This window comes from Argopecten irradians, unplaced genomic scaffold, assembly GCF_041381155.1.
Source record: "Argopecten irradians isolate NY unplaced genomic scaffold, Ai_NY scaffold_0372, whole genome shotgun sequence".
Taxonomy (NCBI): domain Eukaryota; kingdom Metazoa; phylum Mollusca; class Bivalvia; order Pectinida; family Pectinidae; genus Argopecten; species Argopecten irradians.
Genome location: NW_027187839.1, coordinates 20,374 through 41,935, shown reverse-complemented (window position 1 = coordinate 41,935; position 21,562 = coordinate 20,374). Strand labels below are relative to the sequence as shown.

The 21,562-nt window shown below is 39.6% G+C and overlaps 3 protein-coding genes across 3 annotated transcripts; all 3 read right to left on the bottom strand.

Annotated features, from left to right (window-relative positions):
* Positions 1–263: 263 nt before the first annotated feature.
* On the bottom strand, positions 264–6,230 carry LOC138312559 (uncharacterized). The gene is made up of 3 exons (XM_069253376.1): positions 6,125–6,230; positions 3,017–5,999; positions 264–2,982 (listed from the first exon to the last, which is right to left on the bottom strand). The coding sequence occupies exons 1-3, from the start codon at positions 6,228–6,230 to the stop codon at positions 264–266; spliced, it is 5,808 nt and encodes a 1,935-aa protein (XP_069109477.1).
* A 1,125-nt stretch (positions 6,231–7,355) lies between these two features.
* On the bottom strand, positions 7,356–11,285 carry LOC138312558 (uncharacterized). The gene has a single exon (XM_069253375.1). It carries the CDS (start codon positions 11,283–11,285, stop codon positions 7,356–7,358), a length of 3,930 nt encoding a protein of 1,309 aa, XP_069109476.1.
* A 388-nt stretch (positions 11,286–11,673) lies between these two features.
* On the bottom strand, positions 11,674–14,611 carry LOC138312557 (uncharacterized). The gene is made up of 2 exons (XM_069253374.1): positions 14,031–14,611; positions 11,674–13,447 (listed from the first exon to the last, which is right to left on the bottom strand). The coding sequence occupies exon 2, from the start codon at positions 13,318–13,320 to the stop codon at positions 11,674–11,676; it is 1,647 nt and encodes a 548-aa protein (XP_069109475.1). The 5' UTR covers positions 13,321–13,447; positions 14,031–14,611.
* Positions 14,612–21,562: the final 6,951 nt, after the last annotated feature.

Here is a 21,562-nt window from a genome sequence, read left to right as displayed (position 1 = left end):
TCAAAGGGAAAATAACTCTTTGACAAATGAACAACTTTCAGCGCAACTGTAACAACACACTCCCCGTCTGGTATAACAATACCACTCTCTTACAATAATCTTAACTACTATTCTAAATATTTCCAAACTGAATCCTAATTAAGTTTGACACATTTAAACTAAACAACTTAAGTGAAACTTGCAAATGTCTTTAACAAGAGAAACATACACGATATTGTTCCTTTTACTTATGTCTATGAATTCAGCAGAACCGTAGATCTAGTCTAGTCTGTATCCTGGTATGGAATAAGAAGTACTATCTCATTCACTGGACGCGCATAGGTCGTCACTTTGCCGTTCTCTGCTACGACACGAACATTTGCTTTGCGTATCTTTCCATCTCCACTCGGAAGAACAGTTGTAACAACACCTAAAGGCCAATAGTTCCTAGCTACTTCCTTGTCTCGCAACAGAATCACATCTCCAGAATGCAGATCCCTCTGTTCCTTGGTCCATTTTCGACGACACTGCAAGGTCTGAAGGAATTCTGACCTCCAACGCCTCCAGAACATTTCCGCTAATATCTGGACTCTCTTCCATTGTGCGCGGTATAGATTCTTTACATCTGTAGGTATCTCAATGTCAACCACTGAATCAATTTTCTGAGTGAGCAAAACAGATGGGCTCAGCGGATATGGATTCTCTGGGTCGGATGATACTGGTACAAGTGGACGCGAGTTAATTATCGCAGATGCTTCAGCTAGAAAGGTAGTCAAGACTTCATGCGTCAGACCACCACCTGGCACATCCATCAACAAGGAATCAAGAATCCTCCGGGTCACGCCTATCATACGTTCCCAAACACCTCCCATGTGGGAAGCATGTGGAACATTGAATATCCAGGAGGCACCTTCACTGGACAGAAAGTTCTTGACTTTGTCACCCTCAATGTTGATGCCTAGTTCATCAACAGCTCCGACAAAATTTGTACCTCTGTCTGAGCGATATATCTTTGCTTTCCCACGAATTGCTGTGAAGCGCCTTAGAGCGTTGATAAAGGTTGAGGAAGACATTTCTTCTATCACCTCAATGTGAACCGCTCTCGTAGACAAACAAGTGAAGAGGACTGCCCATCGTTTAGCCTTTGCTATTCCGCCTCTTGTGCGACGAGTAGAAACTTGCCATGGGCCAAAACAGTCAACTCCAACAGAAGTGAATGGTGGTCCGGGGACTAACCGATCACGAGGTAAGTCTGACATCTGTTGGTATTCAGTGTTCCTCCGTAGTTTTCTACATTTTACACATTTGTGTAGTATCGATGCAACTACACGCTTCATCCCAGTTATCCAGTATCCTGCATTCCGTACTGCACCTTCTGTAAGGTGTCGTCCCTGATGGCTGACTTTGCTGTGATAATGGCGAATCAACAACGTTGCGATATGATGACGTCCAGGGACTAATACTGGGTTCCTCTCCTTTACTCCGAGATCAGAATTGCTCAAGCGTCCTCCAACCCTCAGAATGTTGTTTTCATCTATGAATGGATTCAAACTGAGGACGGTGCTGTCATTTGGTAGCTCATTATGATTTAGTAAAGCGTCAATCTCTTTGCCATACATCTCCTTCTGAACTTGTAGAATTATCAGTCTCTCGACCGAAGTTTGTAAGTCCTCGTTGGCTGATGTACACGGATCTGTGCTAGCGGCATGGCTTGATAGTCTTTGTGCGCGTCTCTTCAAAAACACGATAGCACGTACCAACCTCTCCCAATCAGAAAACCTCTGAAACCGCTCAGTACCAAGATCGTAGTGTTGTTGAACAGAGAGTTTTAAACAACAAACTTCTGGACGCACTTCACAGTCGTTTTCGGGAAACTGCAGCTCAAATGCTTGGTCCGTGTCAGTTTTACTGGTACTAATACACTCTGGGCCTTGGATCCATGCACTGCTCTCTAGGAGATGAGATGAAGTTGGTCGAGTTCCAAGATCAGCTGGATTGTCTTTTGTTGACACATAATTCCATTGCTCAGCGTCTGTTGTCGCCAAAATCCTGTTGACACGGTTCTCAACATACACATAGAAGCGCCTTACGCGGTTATTGATAAAGCCTAACACAACTTTACTGTCTGTGTAAAACTTCATTAGCTCAACTGGTAAGCTCAAGTGTTCAGATATAATCTCTGCAAGTTCTACGGCAGTGACTGCTGCACATAGTTCTAACCTAGGTATTGTGTGGCCGTGTTTTGGTGATACCTTGGATTTTCCCATAACAAATCCGACATGGCTGTCTCCATTGACATCTATTGCTTTAATATAGGCCACTGCACAAATTGCCTTTTCTGAAGCATCTGAAAAGATGTGTATTTCCTTCTGTAAGGTGCTGGATAGGGAAGTTGGTAAGTATGTTCGAGAAATTGATAAGTCCTTCAAGTCTCTCAAGGATTGACACCAGTTTTCCCACTCCTCTTTGAATTTAGGGCTTAACGGTTCGTCCCAATCCGTCTGTTCTGTGATCATATCTCTCATTAAGATCCTTCCATGAACCACTACTGGAGAGATAAAGCCTAGTGGATCGAATATGCTGTTGAGTGTTGACAGAACTCCTCTTCTCGTGAACTTCTTCATGACTACCTCATCTGGTATGATGAATTTGAAGTTATCAGAGTTCAAATCCCATGTCATCCCTAGACTCCTTTGTAGGGGCAATCCCTGCTGTATAATGTCCAAATTTTTCAAATCTCCTGCTAAGTCCTCCTTTGGGAAGGAATTCATGACTTCTCTGCTGTTCGATGCTACCTTGTGTAGACGCAAATTTCCTCCAGCAGTCAGCGCGCCTTGCGTACGCCGCATCACATCAATTGCCATTTCTGCGCTTGAAAATGAAGCCAAACCATCATCGACGTAAAAATCCTTACGAACAAATTCTGTCACGTCTTTTCCGTAGATCTCCTCCACTGCTTCTGCACTCTTGCGATGGCCATATGTAGCAATTGCAGGTGACGGACTGTTTCCAAAAAACATGTACACACATTCGATACTCAATGAGCTCAAGGTCTGGGTTGTTATCTTTAAACCAGAAAAATCGCAAGAAATTCCGATGTTTTTCTTCCACACGAAACTCGTAGAACATTTGTTGAATGTCTGCTGTTATACCAATAGGTTCTCGTCTGAATCTCATAAGAACTCCTAGCAGACTATTTGTGAGATCGGGGCCAGACATCAAAACGTCATTCAAGGACAGGCCATTGAATCTAGCAGAAGAGTCAAAGACCACGCGTATCTGGTCCTTTTTCTTTGGGTGGTAAACACCGAATATAGGAAGGTACCAACTTTCCTCATCTGAAGTCATAGGGGGAGCTAACTCTGCATGATTGCTGTCAAACATTCGTTTCATGAATGTTGTAAAGTGTTGTCTTTTGATAGGATTCTTCCTTAAACCAACTGTCAAGTTCTGCGCTCTTCTTAAGGCCATATTCCTGTTGTTAGGCAACTTAGGCCGAGTAGCATGAAAAGGCAGAGGGGCAACCCAGTTGCCGTTGTGATCCTTTGTTACATCTCTGTCCATGATGTCCATGAATAGTTTATCATCCACTGACAAACCAACCTTGTTATCATGCTTCGTTGTTTTGAACACATCATCATGATCTCTGTTTTCTTTCAATTCAAACTGATTTTCACAGGGTGGAAACATAGAATGTCTACCATCTTTCAATACAAAGGTTTTCTTGACGTTGAAGACATCTGATTTATGCACCTGCCCCAGGCAGGTCTCGCCAACAATGACCCAGCCAAGTTGGAGTCGTTGCGCGTACGGTGATCCCCTATTACCAGTCCTCTGCTCCAGCACGTGGTGTGCTTCAGGCAAATCACGTCCTATTAGCAACAGTATCTGCGCCTTGTTGTCTAGTTCTGGGATCTTAGATGCAATGTCTTGAAGGTGTGCATGGCTACGGGCAACGTTGGGTGTTGGGATTTCTTCACGGACATCTGGTATTTCCCTGCACTCCGTAAGACTGGGTAATTCAATCGATACGAGTCCTTCCAAATCCTTGATGATGAATCCAGATCTTTCTGTCTTGCGTCCTGAGCATTCTGTTACTCCTGCACAGGAAGACAAAGAATACTGAACTTCAGCATAGTTTCGATCATGAAACATATCGAAGAATTCTGGTTTGGCAAGGGAACGATTGCTCTGATCGTCAATCAATGCATACATATGAAAGGTTTTCTCTGGAAAGTCCTTTGGATGAACTTGAACAAGTACTACCTTGGCACATGATTTTCCAGGCGAGTGTGATTCACCACAGACTTTAGAGCATGCTGATTTTACGACATCACCTCCTTTATCTCCTTGTGTAGTGCTGGTTTCGGTCTTCCATTGACCCTCCCCGCCATGAACATGCAGGGCCGACGGGTGACTGTCGCTATCACAGGCATTACACTTTGTACTTGATTGACATGTTTTGGCAATGTGGTCAGTTCTTTCGCAGCACTTGAAACACAAGCCCTTGTCTTTGATGAACTTTTTTCTCACATTTAAGGGTTTCGACTTGAATGTACGACAAGCATTGAGAGTGTGACCTTCAATGTTGTGAAATGGACATTTAGGTTTGATCTTGTCCTTTGGCTGTACCTCCTTGGGTGTTTCAATTTCTGTCTTCAGTGATTTCAGTCTTGATGATTTTGTGCCCCTGTTTGTGTCGTTTTTGGTGACATGCGAAGAATCATCATATATGAAGCTCGGGTTGTTCAGCATAGAGCTAGTTTCCTTAATAAAGGCGCAAAATACTGAAAATGGTGGGTAGGCAACACCATGCAAGTTCATGTATTTTGTTGCTTTGTGAGTCCATTTTCCTTGAAGATGATGAGGAAGTTTCTGGACGATAGGTGTAACACCAGTTGACGAGTTGAAATAACTAAGAAGTGAAGCGTACTTCTCATTCTCCATGGCAGATGATACCTCCATCAGCGTGTCGTGAAGTTCATACAGTTTCGCGTAATCTTTGGTTATCTTCGGTAGTGCAGCTAACTTCTTTTTAAGTGTTGACTCAATCAGTGCTGGAGATCCATAACGCTCCTCTAGTCTCTCCCATATCTTCTTTAATCCTCTTTCAGGATTGCTTATATTGGAGGATCGGATGCTGATTGCATGTTTTGCCGACTCTGGTCCTAACCACTTCACCAGTAAGTCCAATTCCTCTATTGGAGAAACACCAAGTTCCTTAACAACATTCAAGAATCCAGCTTTCCAGGGCAGAAAATTCTCTGGCGAATCGTTAAAGGCTGTGAGTCTAGAAAATAACAGGTCCTTTCTTAGCATAAATCTGGAGATCTCAGTTGTTATATTAGAGGGAACAAAGTTTTCTGCTGCTGGGTTTAATGCTTGTTGCTGATAATCCATCTCTGAGTATGGATGAGGATTACTACCACTTGCCATAGGCTGAAGAGGTTGAGGTTGTTGAGACTCAACGTATTGCTTCACGCGCTCAGTGGAATTCACATCTGATGGAATTATGTTGTCATTTACTCGATTACTTTGTTCATCAATATCCCACTTGTCCATTGTTTCCAAGGCTTCCACTTCCGCTTCTGCCTCAGCACATAACCTTTGCTCATGTAGTAACTGCATCTCTGCCTCAATTTCAAGACGTTTTCGCTCTGTCTGAGCTGTTGAGAGTGCCTCTTGTTCTTTTATTATTGCTTGCTGTTTTAGAAGCAGTGCTTTCTTCTCTGTGAATGGTATCGCCGCCCTGGCTGCTTCAGCCTTAGCCTTTGCCCTTGCTCTGATAGATGAAGTTGAACTTGTATAGGACCTTGACGACCTCCCAGAAGTTGACTTTTTATCATCAAGGTATATTTGACTCCTCTTAGTCTCGATTTCTTCCAGAAATTGGTTCACTAGATGATCATGGTGTTTGTCTTCATCATTATGTTGTTCAAAGAGTCTTTCACCCTCCTTACATCTTGAACTGTCCAGGAAAGAAGCATAGTCATTGGAGACTAGACGATAGCTAGCATACTCTAAGCATACAGATGTGTGAGTTTTCTTCAAAAGTTCTGGGCTCTGACGTTCCGAACGTTCATCCACTAATGCTTGGATTTTACACCATGCAGTGTGTGTAGTCTCCTTTGATATGATTCCACACTGTCTCTAAATTGTTCGGCTGCTTTTTCAGTCATGGTAATCAGCCTTCTTGATCGAGCGGCATCAGGCTCCATTGGCTTTTCATTGTTTTCAGACTTGCCAGCCATGTTGAGCAGGAATACGAGGCCTAATTCTTTTACTGTACCTGCACGGGACTATTAGTAGGGCGACAAACTACATAACCCTTCTTTTAAAGTGCGTGGCAACTTTATTCCGACGTAACGAAGTAAAAGACTGTAACAAACAGAAATAACCTTGTCTGAGTATTTTGACTTAATCTACAATGCGACTATAGACTTAAAATATCACAATACAACATACTTGAAATGTACTTGAAAAGTACTTAAGTAAACTTGAAATGTACTTGAAAAGTACTTAAACTGTTATATGACTGACTAGAAACATGCCTTAATCATGATAACAATATACACTTTGTTATACTACTTATGGTTACCTAATTATCTGACTAAATGCGATACAAACATAACTCACTTCAATTAATGTAATTCCTAGCTACAAATACTATACAATCCTTACAGGAAATCCGTTATTTCTAGCTCTATACAGCGTTCAATATAATAAACACTCTCGGTACACTGAACATACGTATGGTCAACTCGACCCAAAACCTACACTAGTAAATAGGGACAATTGTGGGCGAAATGACTTACAGAAAAGACCCTAGGCCACATGGCATTGTTTATCGCGACAAATGCCAGGGCTTCTATCAACTAATTTCTGACAACAATACTGTAATCTTATTTATCGAAACATATTTTAACATTATAGTTCATGTAATAGATATAAAACTTACATTATGGCCTCATAAACTTCTCAAATTATCTTTACAAATATATCAGCGTTCTTCTCCATTCATGACTGCCACTCTTTCTTCCTTACAGTGTTGAAGAGTTCTCTAAGGCGCGAAAACACCACAAGCGAGCTTACGTTCAAAGGGAAATAACTCTTTGACAAATGAACAACTTTCAGCGCAACTGTAACAACACACTCCCCGTCTGGTATAACAATACCACTCTCTTACAATAATCTTAACTACTATTCTAAATATTTCCAAACTGAATCCTAATTAAGTTTGACACAATTATCTCAAACATTGTGAAACTAAATTAAACAACTAAAGTGAAACTGACAAATGTCTTTAACTAGAGAAACATACACGATATTGTTCCTTTCACTTATGTCTATGAATTTATCAGAACCGTAGATCTAGTCTAGTCTGTATCCTGGTATGGAATAAGAAGTACCATCTCGTTCACTGGACGCGCATAGGTCGTCACTTTGTCGTTCTCTGCTACGACACGAACATTTGCTTTGCGTATCTTTCCATCTCCACTCGGAAGAACAGTTGTAACAACACCTAAAGGCCAATAGTTTCTAGCTACTTCCTTGTCTCGCAACAGAATCACATCTCCAGAATGCAGATCCCTCTGTTCCTTGGTCCATTTTCGACGACACTGCAAGGTCTGAAGGAATTCTGACCTCCAACGCCTCCAGAACATTTCCGCTAATATCTGGACTCTCTTCCATTGTGCGCGGTATAGATTCTTTACATCTGTAGGTATCTCAATGTCAACCACTGAATCAATTTTCTGAGTGAGCAAAACAGATGGGCTCAGCGGATATGGATTCTCTGGGTCGGATGAAACTGGTACAAGTGGACGCGAGTTAATTATCGCAGATGCTTCAGCTAGAAAGGTAGTCAAGACTTCATGTGTCAGACCACCACCTGGTACATCCATCAACAAGGAATCAAGAATCCTCCGGGTCACGCCTATCATGCGTTCCCAAACGCCTCCCATGTGGGAAGCATGTGGAACATTGAATATCCAGGAGGCACCTTCACTGGACAGAAAGTTCTTGACTTTGTCACCCTCAATGTTGATGCCTAGTTCATCAACAGCTCCGACAAAATTTGTACCTCTGTCTGAGCGATATATCTTTGCTTTCCCACGAATTGCTGTGAAGCGCCTTAGAGCGTTGATAAAGGTTGAGGAAGACATTTCCTCTATCACCTCAATGTGCACCGCTCTCGTAGACAAACACGTGAAGAGGACTGCCCATCGTTTAGCCTTTGCTATTCCGCCTCTTGTGCGACGAGTAGAAACTTGCCATGGGCCAAAACAGTCTACTCCAACAGAAGTGAATGGTGGTCCTGGGACTAACCGATCACGAGGTAAGTCTGACATCTGTTGGTATTCAGTGTTCCTCCGTAGTTTTCTACATTTTACACATTTGTGTAATATCGACGCAACTACACGCTTCATCCCAGTTATCCAGTACCCTGCATTCCGTACCGCACCTTCTGTAAGGTGTCGCCCCTGATGGCTGACTTTGCTGTGATAATGGCGAATCAACAACGTTGCGATATGATGATGTCCAGGGACTAATACTGGGTTCCTCTCCTTTACTCCGAGATCAGAATTGCTCAAGCGTCCTCCAACCCTGAGAATGTTGTTTTCATCTATGAATGGATTCAAACTGAGGACGGTGCTGTCATTTGGTAGCTCATTATGATTTAGTAAAGCGTCAATCTCTTTGCCATACATCTCCTTCTGAACTTGTAGAATTATCAGTCTCTCGACCGAAGTTTGTAAGTCCTCGTTGGCTGATGTACACGGATCTGTGCTAGCGGTATGGCTTGATAGTCTTTGTGCGCGTCTCTTCAAAAACACGATAGCACGTACCAACCTCTCCCAATCAGAAAACCTCTGAAACCGCTCAGTACCAAGATCGTAGTGTTGTTGAACAGAGAGTTTTAAACAACAAACTTCTGGACGCACTTCACAGTCGTTTTCGGGAAACTGCAGCTCAAATGCTTGGTCCGTGTCAGTTTTACTGGTACTAATACACTCTGGGCCTTGGATCCATGCACTGCTCTCTAGGAGATGAGATGAAGTTGGTCGAGTTCCAAGATCAGCTGGATTGTCTTTTGTTGACACATAATTCCATTGCTCAGCGTCTGTTGTCGCCAAAATCCTGTTGACACGGTTCTCAACATACACATAGAAGCGCCTTACGCGGTTATTGATATAGCCTAACACAACTTTACTGTCTGTGTAAAACTTCATTAGCTCAACTGGTAAGCTCAAGTGTTCAGATATAATCTCTGCAAGTTCTACGGCAGTGACTGCTGCACATAGTTCTAACCTAGGTATTGTGTGGCCGTGTTTTGGTGATACCTTGGATTTTCCCATAACAAATCCGACATGGCTGTCTCCGTTGACATCTACTGCTTTGATATAGGCCACTGCACAAATTGCCTTTTCTGAAGCATCTGAAAAGATGTGTATTTCCTTCTGTAAGGTGCTGGATAGGGAAGTTGGTAAGTATGTTCGAGAAATTGATAAGTCCTTCAAGTCTCTCAAGGATTGACACCAGTTTTCCCACTCATCTTTGAATTTAGGGCTTAACGGTTCATCCCAGTCCGTCTGTTCTGTGATCATATCTCTCATTAAGATCCTTCCATGAACCACTACTGGAGAGATAAAGCCTAGTGGATCGAATATGCTGTTGAGTGTTGACAGAACTCCTCTTCTCGTGAACTTCTTCATGACTACCTCATCTGGTATGATGAATTTGAAGTTATCAGAATTCAAATCCCATGTCATCCCTAGACTCCTTTGTAGGGGCAATCCCTGCTGTATAATGTCCAAATTTTTCAAATCTCCTGCTAAGTCCTCCTTTGGGAAGGAATTCATGACTTCTCTGCTGTTCGATGCTACCTTGTGTAGACGCAAATTTCCTCCAGCAGTCAGCGCGCCTTGCGTACGCCGCATCACATCAATTGCCATTTCTGCGCTTGGAAATGAAGCCAAACCATCATCGACGTAAAAATCCTTACGTACAAATTCTGACACGTCTTTTCCGTAGATCTCCTCCACTGCTTCTGCACTTTTGCGAAGGCCATATGTAGCAATTGCAGGTGACGGACTGTTTCCAAAAACGTGTACACACATTCGGTACTCTATGAGCTCAAGGTCTGGGTTGTTATCTTTAAACCAGAAAAATCGCAAGAAATTACGATGTTTTTCTTCCACACGAAACTCGTAGAACATTTGTTGAATGTCTGCTGTTATACCAATAGGTTCTCGTCTGAATCTCATAAGAACTCCTAGCAAACTATTTGTGAGATCGGGGCCAGACATCAAAACGTCGTTCAAGGACAGGCCATTGAATCTAGCAGAAGAGTCAAAGACCACGCGTATCTGGTCCTTTTTCTTTGGGTGGTAAACACCGAATATAGGAAGGTACCAACTTTCCTCATCTGAAGTCATAGGGGGAGCTAACTCCGCATGATTGCTGTCAAACATTCGCTTCATGAATGTTGTAAAGTGTTGTCTTTTGGTAGGATTCTTCCTTAAACCAACTGACAAGTTCTGCGCTCTTCTTAAGGCCATATTCCTGTTGTTTGGCAACTTAGGCCGAGTAGCGTGAAAAGGCAGAGGGGCAACCCAGTTGCCGTTGTGATCCTTTGTTACATCTCTGTCCATAATGTCCATGAATAGTTTATCATCCACTGACAAACCAACCTTGTTATCATGCTTCGTTGTTTTGAACACATCATCACAACCTCTGTTTTCTTTCAATTCAAACTGATTTTCACAGGGTGGAAACATAGAATGTCTACCATCTTTCAATACGAAGGTTTTCTTGACGTTGAAGACATCTGATTTATGCACCTGCCCCAGGCAGGTTTCGCCAACAATGACCCAGCCAAGTTGGAGTCGTTGCGCGTACGGTGATCCCCTACTACCAGTCCTCTGCTCCAGCACGTGGTGTGCTTCAGGTAAATCACGTCCTATTAGCAATAGTATCTGCGCCTTGTTGTCTAGTTCTGGGATCTTAGATGCAATGTCTTGAAGGTGTGCATGGCTACGGGCAACGTTGGGTGTTGGGATTTCTTCACGGACATCTGGTATTTCCCTGCACTCCGTAAGACTGGGTAGTTCAATCGATGCGAGTCCTTCCAAATCCTTAATGATGAATCCAGATCTTTCTGTCTTGCGTCCGGAGCATTCTGTTACTCCTGCACAGGAAGACAAAGAATACTGAACTTCGGCATAGTTTCGGTCATGAAACATATCAAAAAATTCTGGTTTGGCAAGGGAACGATTGCTCTGATCGTCAATCAATGCATACATATGAAAGGTTTTCTCTGGAAAGTCCTTTGGATGAACTTGAACAAGTACTACCTTGGCACATGATTTTCCAGGCGAGTGTGATTCACCACAGACTTTAGAGCATGCTGATTTTACGACATCACCTCCTTTATCTCCTTGTGTAGTGCTGGTTTCGGTCTTCCATTGACCCTCCCCGCCATGAACATGCAGGGCCGACGGGTGACTGTCGCTATCACAGGCATTACACTTTGTACTTGATTGACATGTTTTGGCAATGTGGTCAGTTCTTTCGCAGCACTTGAAACACAAGCCCTTGTCTTTGATGAACTTTTTTCTCACATTTAAGGGTTTCGACTTGAATGTACGACAAGCATTGAGAGTGTGACCTTCAATGTTGTGAAATGGACATTTAGGTTTGATCTTGTCCCTTTGGCTGTACCTCCTTGGGTGTTTCAATTTCTGTCTTCAGTGATTTCAGTCTTGATGATTTTGTGCCCCTGTTTGTGTCGTTTTTGGTGACATGCGAAGAATCATCATATATGAAGCTCGGGTTGTTCAGCATAGAGCTAGTTTCCTTAATAAAGGCGCAAAATACTGAAAATGGTGGGTAGGCAACACCATGCAAGTTCATGTATTTTGTTGCTTTGTGAGTCCATTTTCCTTGAAGATGATGAGGAAGTTTCTGGACGATAGGTGTAACACCAGTTGACGAGTTGAAATAACTAAGAAGTGAAGCGTACTTCTCATTCTCCATGGCAGATGATACCTCCATCAGCGTGTCGTGAAGTTCATACAGTTTGGCGTAATCTTTGGTTATCTTCGGTAGTGCAGCTAACTTCTTTTTAAGTGTTGACTCAATCAGTGCTGGAGATCCATAACGCTCCTCTAGTCTCTCCCATATCTTCTTTAATCCTCTTTCGGGATTGCTTATATTGGAGGATCGGATGCTGATTGCATGTTTTGCCGACTCTGGTCCTAACCACTTCACCAGTAAGTCCAATTCCTCTATTGGCGAAACACCAAGTTCCTTAACAACATTCAAGAATCCAGCTTTCCAGGGCAGAAAATTCTCTGGCGAATCGTTAAAGGCTGTGAGTCTAGAAAATAATAGGTCCTTTCTTAGCATAAATCTGGAGATCTCAGTTGTTATATTAGAGGGAACAAAGTTTTCTGCTGCTGGGTTTAATGCTTGTTGCTGATAATCCATCTCTGAGTATGGATGAGGATTACTACCACTTGCCATAGGCTGAAGAGGTTGAGGTTGTTGAGACTCAACGTATTGCTTCACGCGCTCAGTGGAATTCACATCTGATGGAATTATGTTGTCATTTACTCGATTACTTTGTTCATCAATATCCCACTTGTCCATTGTTTCCAAGGCTTCCACTTCCGCTTCTGCCTCAGCACATAACCTTTGCTCATGTAGTAACTGCATCTCTGCCTCAATTTCAAGACGTTTTCGCTCTGTCTGAGCTGTTGAGAGTGCCTCTTGTTCTTTTATTATTGCTTGCTGTTTTAGAAGCAGTGCTTTCTTCTCTGTGAATGGTATCGCCGCCCTGGCTGCTTCAGCCTTAGCCTTTGCCCTTGCTCTGATAGATGAAGTTGAACTTGTATAGGACCTTGACGACCTCCCAGAAGTTGACTTTTTATCATCAAGGTATATTTGACTCCTCTTAGTCTCGATTTCTTCCAGAAATTGGTTCACTAGATGATCATGGTGTTTGTCTTCATCATTATGTTGTTCAAAGAGTCTTTCACCCTCCTTACATCTTGAACTGTCCAGGAAAGAAGCATAGTCATTGGAGACTAGACGATAGCTAGCATACTCTAAGCAAACAGATGTGTGAGTTTTCTTCAAAAGTTCTGGGCTCTGACGTTCCGAACGTTCATCCAATATTGCTTGGATTTTACACCATGCAGTGTGTAGTCTTTTTTGATATGATTCTACACGGTCTCTAAATTGTTTGGCTGCTTTTTCAGTCATGGTAATCAGCCTTCTTGATCGAGCGGCATCAGGCTCCATTGGCTCTTCAGAGTTTTCAGACTTGCCAGCCATGTTGAGAAGTTTATGAGGCCATAATTCTTTTACTGTACCTGCACGGGACTATTAGTAGGGCGACAAACTACACAACCCTTCCTTTAAAGTGCGTGGCAACTTTATTCCAACGTAACGTAGTAAAAGACTGTAACAAACAGAAATAACCTTGTCTGAGTATTTTGGACTTAATCTACAATGCGACCATAGACTTAAAATATCACAATACAACATACTTGAAATGTACTTGAAAAGTACTTAAGTAAACTTGAAATGTACTTGAAAAGTACTTAAACTGTTATAAGACTGACTAGAAACATGCCTTAATCATGATAACAATATACACTTTGCTATACTACTTATGGGTATACCTAATTATCTGACTAAATGTGATACAAACATAACTCACTTCAATTAATGTAATTCCTAGCTACAAATACTATACAATCCTTACAGGAAATCCGTTATTTCTAGCTCTATACAGCGTTCAATATAATAAACACTCTCGGTACACTGAACATACGTATGGTCAACTCGACTCAAAACCTACACTAGTAAATAGGGACAATTGTGGGCGAAATGACTTACAGAAAAGACCCTAGGCCACATGGCATTGTTTATCGCGACAAATGCCAGGGCTTCTATCAACTAATTTCTGACAACAATACTGTAATCTTATTTATCGAAACATATTTCAACATTATAGTTCATGTAATAGATATAAAACTTACATTATGGCCTCATAAACTTCTCAAATTATCTTTACAAATATATCAGCGTTCTTCTCCATTCATGACTGCCACTCTTTCTTCCTTACAGTGTTGAAGAGTTCTCTAAGGCGCGAAAACACCACAAGCGAGCTTACGTTCAAAGGGAAATAACTCTTTGACAAATGAACAACTTTCAGCGCAACTGTAACAACACATTGGGAATCGCCAAACATTTCCGATGCGACGGTGAAATTAACAGATTCGGCGATAGAATTAAGAGTTTCTGCGTTTACATTCAGTGTTTCTGCGTTTATATTCAATGTTTCTGCGCTAATATTAACACATTTCGTCGCTTACATCGAGCGGGCGCGCCGAGCCGTGACGGCCGAGCACACGGCTTACACAGGTAAACTTTACCTTGTGAAACGAGACTTACAGTACGTACAGCCGCCAGCCGATTGTACCTGTAAAATAATTATGTTTACAATTTTCTTTTCCCCTTTAAAAATACATATATCCTCATTATCCTATTCTCCTATCTTTTGTTGTTTTCTTTCCCGCGTCTCGTCATTTGAGCTATGCATTTTGCACCTTTTTTTCGGAAGAGTTCCGATACGTGCGGTAACAAATGATATGTGTATATACACGGGGATTAACTATGACAAACAAATTATGGGTTTGATTATGTGCAATTACATGTATGTATATTCTTCTCACAAATTTTGAATTGTTGACGATATTAAAATAAGATCGTTTTCCATAAAATAAATAAATATTTGTTATTTACAGACGTTTTGAAAGATATTTTGCTGTTGCCTTTAATTGTAAAATGCTGATTAAGTGTTATACATAATGATCTGCTTTTCAGGTTTGCTGAATTGATTTGATATACATAAAACGACTGATATCCATATTCTGGTAATATTTGATGTACTTTGTTGCATGTAATTCCAGTATTTATTTATTTCTGCGTTTATATTCAATGTTTCTCCGTTTATATTCAATGTTTCTGCGTTTATATTAACACATTTCGTCGCTTACATCGAGCGGGCGCGCCGAGCCGTGACGCAAGGTAAGCCTAGTACTATACATGTATACAGCATATATACGTATACGTTAGATCTACAATTTGAGTTTTTCGAATAAATGGTTATTCTAGCTTTATGATGTAGATATTTTCAATTTCAAAACATTCCATTTACACCACTTCAAAAATTCAAACAAGCATATATTTAACTTTAGATAATCAGTCCAATTTGATAGCGATATCAAAATGATGTTCGGATCAGTCTGGACTGAGATTTAGATAGCATATGATGTAAATTTCAGTGTAATAAAAAAAAGTATAATGTAACACTATCTTTTTACGAGTAAAATCCCAAAATTTAGCATGAATATATATAGAATCCGTGTTTTTATTTCATTCAAACTTCTGCTATAACGATATGATGCAAACACGGCACCGTTTTTGAGTAAAAATAAAATGTGGACGGTTATCAGTTATGGAGTTACAGTACCGAACTTATACCGAAAATAATATGTATATCTATATTGTTGCCTTTGAAACTTTATCCATAACGTTTACTAAAAAACAGAAATACATCAATGGTATTTCTGATATATGTTCCTATATTACAGTTTAAGTGTAGATTTAAATTCATTATTTCAAAATTATACTAAATTCTTAATAGTATATTCATTGTCGACCGTTTTGTATATCATACCGAGATTTAATAGTATGATATATGTACATTTATCGTATAATCCAAAAAGTAACCACATACAGTGTTCAAATGTAATTGAAATTATTCGTATACAGGCATTAAAAATAGATATGATCTTGTACCTTTTTAAAAATATATTAAGTGATATTTAAATATTTATAATTAGTGTGATAATGTTGTAACCCTTCTTGTATGACTATACATGTACATTAAGATTCGAAACGGTGAAAATACATGCTTAGAATTTTTACTAATACCTTAGAAATTACTGGAGATTGCTATATGCCACGATTCCGTAATTACAGTCTAGACTGGAATAATTTTTAAGGTTAAACCTTTAGTTGAACTAGTTCTTAGAACCATTTTTGTTTCTGAATAAGTCACCTTCCATTTTTGTTTTACCTGCGTACGACATATATATATATATATATATGTGTATGTAATATGTATTCCTAGGTATGATCAGGTATATTTTATTTCCATTTGCTTTTACATCTTCATTCTAAAAATGGAGGTGACAATAAAAAAACCAAGAGCATAGATGTACGGGGTTTCCATAATTCAAATCACAATCCAATTAACGGATGTCCTAACCTGATTGACAGTAAGACAATAGCAAATACCCGATATAGTCCACCGAATAGCAAATTGCCCGCGGCCAGGTAATTACAGGTGAGTTCGATGAATGGCGTTGTGTACAGGTAAATAACATCCTGGTCAAGGTATTACATAACCATCAAACCAAAGGCATGGCTATATATAATCTATAATGTCGGTGTATCTACTAGTATATCGATTAAAAATTGAAAGCGACCGCACGGTCTGAAAAAAAATAGTTTGTTTTGCTTAATATCTCAATATTTAGATCTTTTATAATATCGAAAGTAAATTCTTTCTACCACATGTTGAAATGTTTTACGGTATTGTAATAAATGTATCTCGATTTATTCGGTTAGCAACACACAACACAATGTTTGTAATGATAAATCATCGGTGTGTACGTATGTCAAGCATCATCATCCTTGATGCTTTAATCAAGAATTTCTTCAATTGTTACGTAAAATTTCATTCTACAGTCACAAACTTTGCAATTCACAATGTATCAAAGATACAGACTACAGGAAAATATTATTTAATTAAAGCGTATTCGTTGCTGAACTCCTCGACAAAAAATCGGAAACTTTTATTTCTGTGTGGATTTTCTTTCATAATTACACGAAGATACCTGCTATTAGAGCACAAATTAGAGTATTAGAGAATTTCACTCTTTTTAGTTATTTATATTCGAGACAAAGTTATTGTACGATTAACTTCACTCAAAAGTAATCATAAAAAAAATCTTTGATCGGCTTTTCATGTGACCGTTGATGTAAGTGATAGCACATCAGTTAAAGTACAGCAATAAGCCACGGACTATTGTGACGTCACACGGTTTAGGGCTAGAAATATGCATAATCGGGCGGTCAGAAAATTTGACCTCGATATCGGCGTTTACAGGTTATTCCGGTCGCGCGCGGCACGGAGAGGTTTCTACACGGTCTAATAAAGCCATTTCCAGCACAAACTGAAATTATCATTTTTGACTGCACAAATCCTTTAAATATATCATGGAATTATAAATGCTTATAAATCCTTGTATATATGTAATCGTGTTCCGTATTTTATTTAACACTTTTTGAACTTAATTTAGGCCTAATAGTTATCGGACTAACGCACCATTTTATCATAATAAAAATGTAAATGTGTACAGATTACCGAGTACCCGGATGTACTGTTTACGTGAATCTCCTAAAATTGCTGACTTGCAATATGGCGTGTGTGTCAATGATTATATATATAAAGTCAAGTGAATGTATATATATATGCCAATTCATAAATACTTGGTACTGAAACCACCCCCATTTTGTATCCCAACATCGTCAAAAGTATCATCAAGGATTTATAAGTGAGAACTGTCTCTTTTACCCTACTAAACACCACGCGTAACGCTAGACGAACCGGGAAATCGAGTCCAACGAAACACCAATGTAAAAGTTAATAAAATTTCACAACGTTTAGTACTTGCTTTAAGGACGGAAGATTTAGAAGATATGTCTTAAAATTTTTGTTAAAAAATACGACAACTCATGAAATGACGCTTCAGAAAGTAAGACGGTAACCCTCGCACCCACAAGCTACATCAAAGGTTGCGCCGGCAGATATCAACGGAAAAACAGTCGTCGCCCAATTAACGTCACGGTCAGTACACAAACGCAAAAGCTCCTACGTCGTACTTGCCCAAAACCCAGCGTGACTGATTCACCACACATACGTCCTTGGTAAACCATCAAGGCATGTATTTTAGAGTCACAAAAATCCTTAGTATCATATTATCATCTTATATTATAAACGACCGCGGTGTGAAAAACGTGCTCACAGAAATTTAAGACCTTACACTACATATAAAACTATATATACAAATGTCTATTCAATAAATTATTAGGTAGCAGTATGACTGTGTTTCTGGTGTTAAAATCATACACATATGATCCGCAATGAAAAAGTTATACAACTCTATCGTCGGCCATTTAATTCCTCACTTCGAGCATCGCACCCAAAATGCATACGCATCCCATTCGTAACCCCGCAGGGTACCGCTAGCTTCAGCTCCTACCCGTGGTGTCAGATGGCCCCAATAAAGGGCAAGCAATATAAGCTAAATTTGTCCACGGCGTCCGTTATCTGTGGATTAATTAGTCGGAAGACAAACTGGTGTGCGTAATACATTAATTCCACCAGGAGGAGTTTATCTATATGCGACAACATAAAACTTAAATAGAACAGGTAAAAAATAAATTTCCCCTGACCAGACACGCGCGACACGCACAAATAACTGGCCACTACAAGTTGTTTTCTTTTTTGTACCAGTACGATATCTTTGATAAACCCCCATATAAAGTGTACTAGAGTTCAAAAAGGTACTATCCGCGTACTTCACTGACAATCTAAGTGGTCTCCTGTCTTTTCGTTGATTAGCATTTTGTGAGTATAATGAATTTTTAACAAATGTAAAATCACAGTACATCGTTCATATAGATATTATTTAATGTTATTATCATAGTATAGACTTTGTAAAACGATTACTTCGACGCACTTAACAATAAAGCCCTTGAAAAAAAATGGCTAGCCGTTGTCCTAGCGGTTTAGTGTTTGACACAATATTCCATGTTATAAGACGTATAGTATATATAATATGATGTAATAAATAACATGCCAGCTTATGCCACACTCCCAGTAACTGGGTTTCGAAAGGTTGTCTGCTCTTAAACTGAAAATATGTAATGAAAATTCGGGGTCTGTTATTAAAGTGACCAATCTATATTAGTGCATTATTCGTGACCGTGTGCCAATGCACGGATTTCATCAGTTATTTATTCACAAACAAGTATTAATTTTTCACACTTTGTTGTTCTCTTTTTAACAGAAAATAGAGATAAGGATGATTAATAACAGACACCGGTATATCTCCCGATGTCATTTTCCTCATAACGAGTTTGTACCCTAGCTCTACACAAATATCCCCAGACGAACCAGTTTTGCTTATTAAAGACGGTTCTTTAATATTGTCCACGTAGATAGTAATAATTCGGAAATCAAACCCTTTTAACAAAGATATTCTTTTAGTGTGTAACGACGTTCACGAGTATAGAAAAATCGCATACTGAATCAGAAAGACGTATAAATAAATTAATGTAAGTCCGTTAACGCGTTTCATATTCAATAAGTTAAACGCTGACAAAGAAATAAGATAATATTTAAAAAAAATTCGATGAAAACCTCACTAACCCTTATGTGTAAAACCTGGAATATGAAGAAGAAATTTACACCGTTTTATCATTTAACCAATCGATGAAATACAGCACCCTATACCTACTCTCCTATATGAGACGTATCCATAAAGTAGAACCTCAGCTTTGACGACACAAAAGAAAATCATACATGACCAAGGCTAAGTTCGCTTACGTTGTAATAACATAGGCCTGGCATGGCCTCGTAATTAGGGTATATAGTAAAAACCTTTACCATAACACTGACTAATTAGCAAAGACAGTATATCACCATTGTTTATTTAAGTCAAACATGTAATTATGTAATATCAAATAAAATAAAAAAACAATTGTGAGAAAGAGTGATCTTTTTAATGACCAATAAAACTTCTTAATTGCCTGAATCTTGTTTGAATTTTATAGTCTTTCCTTTGTCATTCCGACAAAAAATATCAGTGGCCAAGGCTATAAATACTCCCTCACACAATCCTTAATAGTATCATACAACATGAATACCTTTCAAGAAGCAACTTACCGATACCTGTAAACCCAGCGACACCAAGAAGACCTGCATCCTCGGTCACAGCTTTATCAGACGCCTCATCGCCCGATGGAGAAAAGAAGAAATACCACTACCCAATTGGTCATTCCATGCCTTCGGACGAGGTGGTTTGAAGCTTCGACAGCTGAGAGACATCGTACTAGCCGAAGATTTTTCCATCTATCACTCCGTCTTTGTACAGATAGGCGAAAATGACATCGCTGACCAGTCAACGGCCCGTACAATTGGACTTCTTCAAGAAATCCATCAACTGTTTATCGCCCAGGGTGTAGAAGTGGTGATGTTCGGCGAGCTTTTTCCGAGACACGATCGCAAATTCAACAAGCCGCATCACTTATCAACAGAATGATGAAGAAACAACACCCTGACATCATTTGCCAACACGACAGAGACTTGTTGAAGACAACCTCAATCCGAGCTAAAGATGGTACACACCTGAAACCGTCGGCGGAAGTTGCTTTCTCCAACAGCATTGACCGGGCCATCAGACACATGAGGGCTTGATCTTATAATCAGCCAATCCTTTATAAAAAAAAAGCCATTTTCATGGCTACCCAAATATCACAAAAAGACCCATGAACACTCGAAAATACGCATTTATATATTACGAATTATATATCTTTAGCATGAATAAAAACAACTGAAAATTGACACGTGTATACTATTTATAATTTTATGATAAATAATTGACGAATACTTCTTAAAACTAAACATGTATTTAATCAGAAACATATATGTATAATTGTTTCTGACAATATGAATTAAATTTTATCGTATTAGTTCACCAGTTAAGTTTGGCCTCTATACTGGCATTACGTGCAACAAAGTACATCAAATAATTACCAGAATATGATATCGGTCGTTTAATGTATATCAAATCAATTCAGCAAACCTGAAAAGCAGATCATTATGTATAACACTTAATCAGCATTTTACAATTAAAGGCAACAGCAAAACGTCTGTAAATAACAAATATTTATTCATTTTATGGAAAACGATCTTATTTTAATATCGTCAACAATTCAAATTTGTGAGAAGAATATACATACATGTAATTGCACATAATCAAACACATAATTTGTTTGTCATAGTTAATCTCCGTGTACATTTGTTACCGCTCATATCGGAACTCTTCCGAAAAAAAGATGCAAAATGCATAGCTCAAATGACGAGACGCGGGAAAGAAAACAACAAAATATACATGTAGGAGAATATGATAATTATGGTATATGTATTTTGAAAGGGGAAAAGAGAATTGTAAACATAATTGTTTTTCAGGTACAATCGGCTGGCGGCTGTACGTACTGTAAGTCTCGTTTCACAAGGTAAAGTTTACCCGTGTAAGCCGTGTGCTCGGCCGTCACGACTCGGCGCGCCCGCTCGATGTAAGCTACGAAATGTGTTAATATTAGCGCAGAAACATTGAATATAAACGCAGAAACATTGAATATAAACGCAGAA

What these genes read in the sequence shown, in the direction of transcription:
- LOC138312558 (XM_069253375.1), bottom strand. Translation starts at nt 11,285, where the DNA reads ATGTATGCATTGATTGACGATCAGAGCAATCGTTCCCTTGCCAAACCA.
- LOC138312559 (XM_069253376.1), bottom strand. Translation starts at nt 6,230, where the DNA reads ATGGCTGGCAAGTCTGAAAACAATGAAAAGCCAATGGAGCCTGATGCC. An exon ending in AGCCGAACAATTTAGAGACA is followed by an intron (nt 6,000 to 6,124) that starts GTGTGGAATCAT and finishes CTGTATGCTTAG; the next exon opens with AGTATGCTAGCTATCGTCTA. An exon ending in CCAGACCTTGAGCTCATTGA is followed by an intron (nt 2,983 to 3,016) that starts GTATCGAATGTG and finishes TTTTGGAAACAG; the next exon opens with TCCGTCACCTGCAATTGCTA.
- LOC138312557 (XM_069253374.1), bottom strand. Translation starts at nt 13,320, where the DNA reads ATGGCTGGCAAGTCTGAAAACTCTGAAGAGCCAATGGAGCCTGATGCC.